The sequence below is a fragment of the Phyllostomus discolor genome, chromosome 1, assembly GCF_004126475.2.
Source record: "Phyllostomus discolor isolate MPI-MPIP mPhyDis1 chromosome 1, mPhyDis1.pri.v3, whole genome shotgun sequence".
Classification (NCBI taxonomy): Eukaryota; Metazoa; Chordata; class Mammalia; order Chiroptera; family Phyllostomidae; genus Phyllostomus; species Phyllostomus discolor.
In genome coordinates this window covers 168,440,155-168,452,245 of record NC_040903.2, presented here as the reverse complement: position 1 = coordinate 168,452,245, position 12,091 = coordinate 168,440,155, and the positions used below count along the sequence as shown (strand labels likewise).

Sequence of the window (12,091 nt, the reverse complement as noted above, 5' to 3'; positions counted from 1 at the left end):
CTCCCCCAGTTGAGGGAAAGGGGTGTTGCTCTACAGTGTTCCCTTGATAAATTACGATACTGGAGTTTGTGTGAGTTCTCTGTGTCCACATATCAGACCATCAAAGAGTCCTCGTCATCTTTCACAAAAGGTTTGTCATTTGCCCCATTTGTACTCCTCATTGACCTAATAGTGATTCTATGGTTTGTGATATCCACCTAAATCCAGCATCTTATTCAAAAAAGAGTCTTTAATATGTTTCTAAGGGTAGTGAACCTGAAGTCTGATGACCCAGGTTCAAGTCCAAGAGTCACAATGTAATGAGTTACATGACTCTGAACTTAATGTATGTGCCATATTTTCTCCATTTATAAAATGTGATAACAGTTGCTCTGTTTTTTCTCAAAGAATTGTTTTGAGCATTAACTATTAAGAATGGTAAAATATTTTGTAAGGTTCTATAGAAATATATATGTAGTTCTTATTTTGCTATTTAATTTTTCATTTTTATTGTATTATTTTCCATTACCATTTAGCCCCCTTGTGCCCTTCTCCCCTCACAGTCTTCACACTGTTGTCTGTGTCCATGAGTCCTGTTTCCTTTTGCTCAATCCTTCCATCCCCTAACCTCCCCACATCCATAGCTATCATTCCTGCTCTCTATGAGTCTGTCTGTATTTTGCTTGTTAGTTCATTAGATTCCACATATGACTGAAATCATATGGTATTTGTCTTTTTCTGACAGGCTTATTTCAGTCAGCATAATGTTCTCTAGCTCCATCCATGCTGTCGCAAAGGGTAAAATTTTTTCTTTTTTACAGTTGAGTGGTATTACATTGTGTGAATGTCCCATAGTTGTTTTATCCACTCATCTCATGATGGACACTTGGGCTGCTTCCATCTCTTGGTGATTGTAAATAATGCTGTAATGAACATAGGGGTGCTTATGTTCTTTCAAATTAGTGTTTTAGGTTTTTGCGGATATACAAGGTCTATCCAGAAAAAGCCCAGCCATTATTAATAACATAATGAGAACAGTTTGTGTGACATTGAGGTAACTTGACAGCCAAGGAGAGTGGACTGGAGTGTGTATGCATGAACAATGACCACTTCACTGTACTAGTCAGTGGGGGTGGTAGATGCTGTTGCATGAGCATGTGTACTGTGTGGCCATGGCATTCAAAATGACTGAGTAGAGCAACAAATCTGCATCACATTTTGTGTTAAGCTTGAACATTCCTCTGTGGAAACTATTCAGATAATTCAGAAGGCCACAGCTATGGGCAACTGGTGATTGGCAGCTTCATCACAACAGTGGGCCCACTCGTGTATCATATCCCGTGCAGAGTTTTTTGGCAAAACATCATATCACCCAGGTGACTCAGCCCCTTTGCAGCCTAGATTTGGTGTCCTATGACTTCTGGCTTTTCCCAAAACTAAAATCACCTTTGAAAGGAGAGAGATTTCAGACCATTGATGAGATTCAGGAAAATATGATGCGGTGGTTGATGGTGACTGGAGAACTGTCAGGTCCCAAGGGGCCTGCTTCGAAGGACACTGAAGTGTCATTGTCCTATGTACAAGGTTTCTGGTATCTTCTTCAATGAATATCAATATTTTTCATACTGCGTGGCTGGATATCTTCTGGACAGACCTCATATTCCCTGAAGTGGGTTCGCTGCATCAAAAAGCAGATTCATTTTTAAGTTTTTGAGGTATCTCCATACTGCCTTCCACAGTGGATGCCCTAATCTGCATTCCCACCAACAGTGTACAAAGGTTCCTCTTTCTCCACATCTTCACTAGTCTTGTTGATTTATTGATAGTAGCCATTCTGATAGGTGTGAGGTGATATCTCAATGTGGCTTTAATTTACATTTCCCTGATGATTAGTGACGTTGAGCATCTTTTCATATGTCTATTGGCTATCTGTATGTGGTTTTTGGGTAAGTGTCTATTCAGGTCCTTTGCCCATTTTTAAATTGGATTTTTTTTTTGGTGTTGAGTTTTGTAAGTTCTTTATAAATTTTGGATATTTTAAAAGTGTTAAAAACATTAATCAGGTTCTCCTACACTTCAAACCCCTTTCAGGCAAATTAGTAGGCAAAAAATAAATAAGTAGAAATGAAGTCAGCTACTATAAAGTGACTGTCAGTCATTGCGATACCTGTGGATTCTCCTTTAGCCTCTTGGTTCCTTTGAACCTCACGACGCAGTGTGATCTGTGGATCAGAAGCACCAGCATCACCTGGGAACTTGTAGAAATGTGAAGTGTTGGGGCTCATCCCAGACTTACTGATTCAGACTCTGCATTGTAACAAGACTTCTGGGTGCTCTGTGTACACATTTAAATTTGAGACACACACTAGAGTGTACCACATGGCACTGGTGCCATGCAAGATGACTGTATATAATAAAGTGGTGAACATTTATTATTTTAATCATAGGTTTGAAGAAATTAGGAGAAAATGTTGCTAACTCATGAAATCAGTTGTTTCATAGATTTTCTTTAAGGTGAGACTATCATGTAGCCATTTTCATATTTTTAAAAGATGAATTGATTTAAAAATTATTAAGTAAGTAATAGAGTAAGTTATACTTGGATATAGCAGAAATTATAAAGATGGCCCTTAAGTGATTTGTCTATGGGTAACTTTAGTTTAGAAGTTTGGTGGGATTTGGAGTGGGGCCATAGCAGCTGTGAAGGACCTTTGAGGTGCCTTTAGCCCTGGACAAGAGTGCATGCAGAAGACACAGCTCTTGTGTTTGCCAGGCACCCAAGATCAGACCGCGGTGTCCAGAATCTTCTTGTACTGACCAGATGAGAAAGATCAAATTCAAGGTCTAGGCCCTTTCTTTATCTTGCACTCAGTGCTCTGTTGGAAGGAATTGAAGCACCACAATACCCTGCACTTCTTTATTAACTACTTAGAGGAACTGTAGGGATAGTAGATTCTTTAGTTCCTTTCTCTGTGAACAGTTTACTCAGGAAAATTTTTATTCCCCGTAACTCAGTTTCTTTTGGGACATAGTTATGGAGTTGAGTTTAGTTCCTTGTGAAGTCAGTTTTTTGAGATTTTGCCTACACATTTTCTTCTATTGTTTCTTCAAAACTTTCAAAACGATATATAAATAATGCAACTAAATTCTTAAGCACTTCGCATGTAAAGGAGGGAAGTGCTTCATGATTCGCCATGCTGTGCGTGTGCAAGTGCCTCGTGAATTTTCTCAGCCACTCCAGCGTCCCACATGCGCTGCTAGAATAAGCACTTGTGTTGTTCTTCAGTTCATATTCCCATTTTTCTTAGCCTATTTGTACTCCAATTTGACATTTTACTCTGATTTTTAAAAAGATTTTATCTCTTTATTTTTAGAGAGAGGGGAAGGGAAGGAGAAAGAGGGAGAGAATTATCAATGTGTGGTTGCCTCTTGCACGTCCTCTTTTGGGGACCTGGCCCACAACCCAGGCATGTGCCCTGACTGGGAATTGAACTGGCCACCCTTTGGTTCAACAGCCCACACTCAGTCCACTGAGCCACACCAGCCAGGGCTTAGTCTGATTTTTATGGTCTGTGATTATCTACCTGAATCCATCATCTTAACCAAGTTCTAGTTTAGTTGGGAAGGATTTCCTTGGAAATAAAACTCTTTAGCTTATTGGTTGGTGTTATTGCTTCTCATGGAAAACCTTCCCTGGAAGAAGAGCCTGACATCACATTTATGTCTACTGAAAAATACAACCTGAAACATTAAAAGGTATTAAAAAGGTATTTTTTTAAAAAAACAACCTTTATGGAGATTTATAAATTGAAGAAGGGCAATAACTGACGTTATTGTAAAGAATGACATCTGTGAAAATTCTGGAGTTGTCTGCACACAAAACTAAGATATATAATGATAGTGTTTACAGCATTATTTATAATAGCCTAAACTGAAATCAATTTCTGTGTCCTTCAGGATATTTTATAAGTACTACCATTATTGAGCCAGTGGAATAACATTCAGCAGTTAAATATGTTAGATTTACATGAAAAAAATGGGGAAAAAACAAAATATGGGAGACTGTGAATAATATGATGCCATTTGTATTAAAAAGGGGAGGGGGAATAAAAGGATGCTACATATACTTGTATGTGAAAAAAAAAGTTTTTTGAAACAATGCACCAGTAAGGTAGCTAGCTATTAATTCTGGGAAGAGGTTCAGGAGAAAGAGAGAAAAATTTAATTATTTTAAAGAGTATAATTTTGAATTTAAAACAATTTTGTTTGATAATATTAGTGATTCAAGTGTGTTGCGAGGCGATCATTTCTCTTTCTCCAGCCCGCACACTCTGCCCCCACCTGTAGCCTTACCTGTCCCTAAAAGTAATGCTCTTCATGAGCATTAGCTCAGCATCTTCGCTTTCCCAGAGGGGAGGCTTTTGAGAGAGACAATAAATATCAGTGGCAGGGCCAAAAGGTTGGCAATTGGGGAAAAACAAAGACTTTGCCCAGGACCAGAAATGAAAGGCCCTGTGATAAAAATGAGCCATTCTTTCTTTGGTTATTTCAATCAGACATTTAAAATAATTCAGATAAACATAATGACATTTTCCTAAGGAATAGTTTGGTTTGGTTTTCCTGGATAATTATTTTAGTTGCTTTTTGTTCCTATAAGGAAAACAAGGTTATTAAATCATCCTCATTTCCATGGCTCATTTGAGGGTAGAGGCTTTGGGTTATTGTTGGAATGTGCTTTGAAGTGGACTTTTGCCTTCTTGAAATAGGCCAGCATATGCCTAGTTCCTCCAGGAAATGCATTTGACACCTAGACTGAGCTATGAATAGATCCACTTTTACTCCTCACCTTTTCCAGTTGCATAGAATTTTAACTTGACTCACTAGTATTTTACTTAATTTTTTAATACTTTAGAAAGTTATTTAAATTTTTGAGGTATGTCAGTTTTTAAATCAAATAACTGTTCTGCATGTAAGTATCATAACATTTAGTAATGGGTATTTTCCAGTTTCCAGCTCCCCCACATACCCACTCCCTCCCCAGGATGGCTTCCAGTGTCATCAAAAACCTGTCCTTCATTTTGCCTGAAGAGGTTAATACTCTGGGTGTCTGGGAGCCATATCTGGAGATATTTTATGCCAAGTAATAGCTCTTCTACCAGCTTTTGTACGTGGTTGAGTAGGATGTGTTTTCAACTTTATTTCTGGGTTTTTTGTTTTTTTTTTTGCTGCCACCCAAGTTCTATCTCTGCATTTTTTTCTTCCAGTCTGAATTCTCTGGTAGTGACCATGCTCATTTCTTTCAGATGGAGACTATTTTACCTTTACAAGACATGAACCCATTGGAGTGTGTGGACAGATCATCCCAGTGAGTGTATCTCCTTGGGTCTCATATTTATTTTCATTTGAGCCAGTTCTCTTAAAGATACATAAAACATGGATCTCAGCGATGTGTGTTTTCCATTACTGGGGGGAAAAAACTGAGCTCATGTTGTTGACATATCTTTAACAGCCTCCCTGCAAATGCTTATTTGAACAGGTTAATAGGGTTTCAGCTCCGTTACCAGGAGTTGAGTTCTCAAGTCATGGAATTCTCATGATTAAAATAAGCAAAGCCAAGCCCAATGTATTAATAACCTGCCCTTGGTTATGGATGTCCATTTGGCTTATGGAAAATTAATGCTTTGTTATATTTGCTTGTTTATTTTTTAAAACTGTGACTCACCATCTTTCCAGGCATATTGTTTTATATGGTCTTTTAATCTCATTCTTTCCCACTGTTTCTTTTCACAAGAATCTAGATAGAAGACTCTACAGAAGACACAGCAGTACCATTAACGTCATGGTCATAATTGAAACCATGCCGGGCTGTTGTGTGTCTTGTAAAGGGAAATAGATGTAGTGCTTAGTGTTTAGATTGGAACATTAAACATTGTCTTCTCTCTCTCTCTCTCTCTCTTCCCCCCATACACAGCCTTGGCACTATACAAAATATCATCAAATCTTCCAAGAGTACTAGCTAATCGTTCTGGCAGGGATTTCAGGGGAGGCTCAAACTAAATTCTTACACTATAGACAAGAAGTTTTCTTTTTTTTTTTTTCAAAATATAGGAGAATGAGTTAAGATAATCTTTGGCTTTGGGGGCCAAAGATTTTTGGGAGGTATTGATGTTCTTTTCAGGATCTACAGACTCTGGGTTACTGTAAAATTTATTAGAGAGTGAAAATGGAAAATGAGTGGTTTGGTTTAAGTTCTTCTGCCCCCACACCACCCAGAGAAACCCCACTTGGATCAGAGCAGGGGTGAGGTCTGTCACCTTAATTGCAGGAACTGAAACCTGCTCTTCTTGCCCTTCCCAGACTCGGGGAGCTGCAGCTTTCACTGACAGGATGAGAGCTGCTTGTCAACCAGCTCCAGCTCAGTTACCGCACTCCAAGATTTATATACTGTAGATGGAATTAAAACATCACTGTGGACTCCCAAGTTTATAAACAACTAAGGGGAAAAGAAATTGGGTGTTTGGTGAAGGCAAGACACTTGTATATTTTTGCAAGCTTGCCAGGGCCAGTGAGAATCTTTCAAGGATGGCAGCTGAGATGCTTCAGGCAGAAACACATTGTGGTCAGGGGCTGAAGCCAGGGGACCAAGATTTCTGTTTTCTTTCTTAATGAAATTATCAACGACACCTGATAGTCTTGAGGTTCATGCCTGTGAGTATGACAATACCAGCTTAATACCCTTTTAAAAATTAGTTTAAGTCAGTTTTAGCCCCAAATTCAAATACTCACATGTATTATTTTAGTGTCCATTAGCTTATTTTTGTAGTAAGAAGGAAGCAAACTAAAATTTCTGCATACTCAAAAAATAAGGATACACTTTATTTTATAATCATGTTTTTGTGATAATTCGTGTAGGTAAAGAAAAGGGATTACCATGACAAATTATGTGCATTAACAAATATAATTTACAACTAGAATTTTCTCTTCTAGTTCTTTCACACTGAAGAGCTTCCATATCAGTCTGAAATTCCTGGTATAAAAATTACCAAGGCAAGAAAAAGTTTTCAAACACAAGATCTTACTGGAACCGAAGTCTAGTTTTAAAAACATATAAAATAACAGCAATGAAAAACTAAAACAAAACAAAGAAAAAACAAATACTCCCTTTTCATCGTGTGATTTCTTTTGCTTGGTAGTTGGAATATAGTAATTTGGATTTTCAAGGTCAGTCCTATTTTATTCTTAATGAAGTAATTTAAAAATCCAAACATCTACACTTTGTGGTGGGACAAGATTTATGTTGAGGACTAGTCTGAGAAATCTGAGAAGTCACAGCTTGAAAACAAAGTAGTGGAGGATATTTTTCCATCTATCAACTTTGAGTTTTTCCTTTCAGTGGAACTTCCCCCTGCTGATGTTTGCCTGGAAAATTGCTCCAGCTCTGTGCTGTGGCAATACAGTAGTTATTAAACCAGCAGAGCAAACACCACTCAGCGCACTCTACATGGGAGCCCTCATCAAGGAGGTAAGAGAAACCGCCTTCAGGAGTGACCCCCCACTCCCCGTGTGGTTGGGGCCCACTGGAGCAGATCTGATTTAATGTGCTTCTTCACCTCTCACAAGCCACGTTTCCTCCAATTCTGTTTTGTTAGGCTGGCTTTCCACCAGGAGTCATCAATATTTTGCCAGGATATGGGCCAACGGCTGGGGCAGCAATAGCTTCTCACATTGGCATAGACAAGATTGCATTCACAGGGTCTACTGAGGTAGGTACCTGGGAAACTGTGGGTTGAGGAACAGGTCTGCAGATGGGTAGAGAGTTTAAAGGAAAACTGAAAATGTTACTCAGAGGCTGGACACCGAAAGATCAGTGAACACTCAAGCCCTCAGAGGGCAGCATTGGTGTCATAGCTAGAACACTGGCGAATCTCAGAGTCAAGGCCCACATTGACCACTGATGCCATGGGTCTCCTATCTCTCTCTCTTTTTTTAAGATTTTATTTATTTATTTTTAGAGAGGGAGGAGAGGGAGAGAGAGGAAGAGAGAGAGAGAGAAACATCAATGTGTGGTTGCTGGCGGCCATGGCCTGCAACCTAGGCATGTGCCCTGACTGGGAATCGAACCTGTGATGCTTGGTTCGCAGCCTGCGCTCAATCCACTGAGCTATGCCAGCCAGGTCCTATCTCTCTTATGATTCCATCTGTGTAAAACCTGTCCCAGAAAAATAAACAAAACTCGACTATCTTTTGAAATAAAAGGAACACAGAGGTAAAAACAAATTATAAATACTATTTCAGAAGAGACTTTCCCAGTGACTGGGCCTCTGAACACTTTCTTGAATCAAGAACAGTATGGCAGAAGCAAGTTAAGGAGCTGGAAATTAAACTAATCTCTGGTAGGGGTGAAAATGGGAAGTTCTCCTTCTATTTATTTCCACCAGATCCTACAGAAGCAACTGACAGCTAACTATGCACATGGGTCATAAGGGATGATATAAAGGCATGGTCAGCAAGCTTTTCTCTGTAAGGTCAGGTAATAAATAATGTAGATTTTGCAGGCAACATGGTCTCTGAAGCAGCTATTCACCTACACCCCTGTGACACCAAGTAGCCATAGGTATTGCATGAACTGTGCATGGCCACAGGCTCAGAAAGCTTTTTGGAAAGACACTGAAATTTGAATTTCATGTAATTTTTATGCCTCACAAAAATAATAATCTTCTTTTTTTCCCCCAACCATTTAAAAACACAAAAACTGTTCTTAACTTGTGGGCTATACTAATAGGCAGCAGGCCGACATTAGCCCCTGAGCCATAGTTTACTGATCCGTGACACGGAGCCACAAGTCCGAGTAGAGAGATTTCTCACAAAATGCTATCCAACACGTCTTGGGTTGAGGGAACACAGGTGATAAAAAAAGAGAATCTAAACCACTTGGTCAAGTAGAACTTCACAGATGCCATCGTCAGGAACAAAGGCTGTCCACAGGTCTAGAACAGTGCTGCCTAATAGAAATATAGTGAAAGCAACATTTGTAATTTATAGTTGGCTATTAGGCACATTAAAAAATTTAAGTGAATTAATATTAGCAACATATTTTATTTAATTTGGCATTTCCATATTATCATTTCAAATTATGGTCAATATAAAAATCATCCCAGCATTTGCATTCTTTTTTCAATATGAAGTTTTCAAAAGCTGGTACACATTTTACATTTATAGCACATCTCAATTCCCATTTCAACTTTCAAGTGTTCTGTCTTGGACAGCACAGGTCTAGGGACTTGAGTATACACAATTAATAATATTTAGTTAACATGGCTCATGTTAAAATATTTCATAAGAGATTAATAAACATGAGTGTTAATTTATAGTTACAGATTATTATGCTTTATGTTTGTCAAGAGTTAACTTGCTTGTTTCCAAATCTTTTATTTTAGTAGTACTGCTTTGGAAATTTCAATGAAACATATAAATGTGAGCATAAAAGAGAATTATTGTTCCTATTTAAACTAAGTCTAATGCTTTGAAAAGATTTGCTAAGGGCTAGATGCTAAGAAAAACTACAGTCAATGGAGAGCGAGCAAGGCAATTGTGAAAGGCTGGATAAAAAATATAAATCTAGTTAGAGCATGCACCTGGATTGCTTTGCAAATGTTTTTAAGTCCTCACTCCATTCTAAAGAAACTGAAACCAGAAATCTTAAACACTATTCTAAGGGTATGGTTTAATCAGAAAGGACAGGTGGACCCATAATTAAAGGAAAGACCTTGGTCCTCTATCCAAAGATGGGAGAATGAATGTATATATTTTTAAAACTAAAATGAAGTACTTAAAGTATCTTCCCATACTTCAACTTTTTTTCCATTAACCAACCAGTGGTCCTGCTTGAATCAGTTGAGAGGCTTGGACTGTATAATATTCTCTAATAAAAATGAGATCGTAATATATAAATTGAGTTATCAAACTTTGTATGTCAGTCTCTATAGATAACCTTCTTTCTTTTTAATAGCTGAATGGAATACTCTTGCATCAGTGGGTCATAGTTCAGTCCTCATTCATGTAAACTTCATATTTTTTTCATTGTTTTCCCCTATTACACAGACTATTGAAATAAAAATTCTTGGAGATCCAGATACGCACGTGCGTGCATGCACACACATGTTGAAAAACAGATAGTTATATATTAACTTGCTTACCGCCAAGAATGCATTAGAGTGATGGTTTTGTTTTTACACTCTCTTTATGTATTAGGTATGTCAATCTTCTTTTTGTTTTATAATTTGCAAATATTCCCAGTTTGTTCTCTGCTTTCTAATTTTTGTAAAAAAATAGATTTGTCATGCACAAGTCTTTCTCTTAATGGCTTCTGGGTTTTCTATCATCTTTAAAGAAATCTCTTCAAGATTATACAAATGGTCCTTAACATTTTCTTTCAGTACCTTTATGCTTTTGTTTTTGTTTAAATCTTTAATCTGGTTGGAATTTGTTTTAATGAAAATGAAAGATGAGGCCTAAGTTTATTTTTTTAAATGAGTGTTCAGTTCTTTCCACATCATATATTAAATGATGTATCCCTTTGCAGCTCATTTGAATAAAACACTAACCTTACATGATAAGTTTCCATATGCACATATTTCTGTTTTGAGACTCAGAATTTTATCTGTCTATTCTTTCACTGGTGCCAGATTGCTTTACTTGCTTTAATTACTAGTTTTTAAAAGATGTGTTGCAATGTGGTAGGCAAGATACCTTGCTATTTGGTTTTTCAGAACCTTTTGGCTCTTCATGCCCATTCTTTCAGATAAAATTTCAAATCCATTTTCTAAACACCTTTTCTTCCAAAAACATCTGCATTGGAATTTGGATTGGTGTTGCATTACCTATCTGTATTGAGCTGAGGGTAAGTGCTTTCTCTACAAGATCGACTCCTCACTTAAGAACATGGTGTAACTCTAGTTTGTCTTGTTGTCTTCATCACTTCATGGCCTTGTGCATATCTGGACAAATTAAATTCTAGGCATTTAACTTTTTTGTCCAAGGATATTTCAATCTAAAAAGTGAGTGCCTTTTTTTGAAGTCACAATATCATGTATTGGAAATTTAATTGAATAGATGACCTTGCTTTTCAGGCCCGACAAGACATAGCAGGCATAGTGAATCATTAAGAACACAACATTTGTTTCCAGGCTGCTTGGGTTCAAAACTCTGTTTTGACATTTAATATATATTTTTAACTTTTAAAAATACTTTTTTGAAGTTTGATTTACATACAAAACATGCACCCATTTAAGTACCAAATGTATACACTAATGTAACCATCACTCAGATCAAGATACAGAATTTTTCCATAACCTAAAAAGATTTCTCATGTCTCTTTGTGGCTAACACCCTTGGTCCCAGGCAACTAGCGCTTCTTTGTATTAATTTTGCCCATTCTACAATTTCATATAAATGGAATCATACAATATGACACTTCTCTGTCCATTTTGGGTTGTTTAATATTAATGAATTATTGACATGGTTGTATTTAAATATCCTATCTTGATTTTTTTTCTACTTGTCATTCTGGGTTCTTTTTTTTTTTTTACTTACACTATTTCTAGTGAAAAGTTAGCATTCTTATCTTTGTTTTACACTACATAAAGTTTGTTCTCTGGTTGCTTTTAAGATATTCTATTTTACTGGTTTTCAACAATTTCATTATAATATGATTCTGTGAAATTTTGGGTTTTTTTGTTTGCTTTTTACTAATTGAGATTCATTGAAAATTCTTGAAGCTGTGCGTTTATAGGCGGATATATGAGTTAATAGTTTTCATCAAATTTGGAAAACTTTGACCATTATTTTCTTCATATATATATTCTTTCTTTCGTGTACATTATAGCAGTTACATTGTTGAACATGTGGATTTTGTTATTCTTTTTTTTAAGATTTTATTTATTTATTTTTAGAGAGGGAAGGGAGGGAGAAAGAGAGAGAGAGAGAAACATCAATGTGTGGTTGCCAGGGGCCGTGGCCTGCAACCCAGGCATGTGCCCTGACTGGGAATTGAACCTGTGATGCTTTGGTTCGCAGCCCATGCTCAATCCACTGAGCTATGCCAGCCAGGGCT

At 37.3% G+C, this 12,091-nt stretch overlaps 1 protein-coding gene across 1 annotated transcript in view; it reads left to right on the top strand.

Moving 5' to 3' along the window:
* ALDH1A2 (aldehyde dehydrogenase 1 family member A2) overlaps nucleotides 1-12,091 on the top strand; it is a 100,048-nt gene that overhangs the window by 52,592 nt on the left and 35,365 nt on the right. The window contains exons 5-7 of the mRNA XM_028507468.2: nucleotides 5,283-5,344; nucleotides 7,373-7,501; nucleotides 7,629-7,742. Of these exons, the coding sequence (XP_028363269.1) occupies nucleotides 5,283-5,344; nucleotides 7,373-7,501; nucleotides 7,629-7,742 (305 nt within the window). The remainder of the gene's footprint in view (nucleotides 1-5,282; nucleotides 5,345-7,372; nucleotides 7,502-7,628; nucleotides 7,743-12,091) is intronic.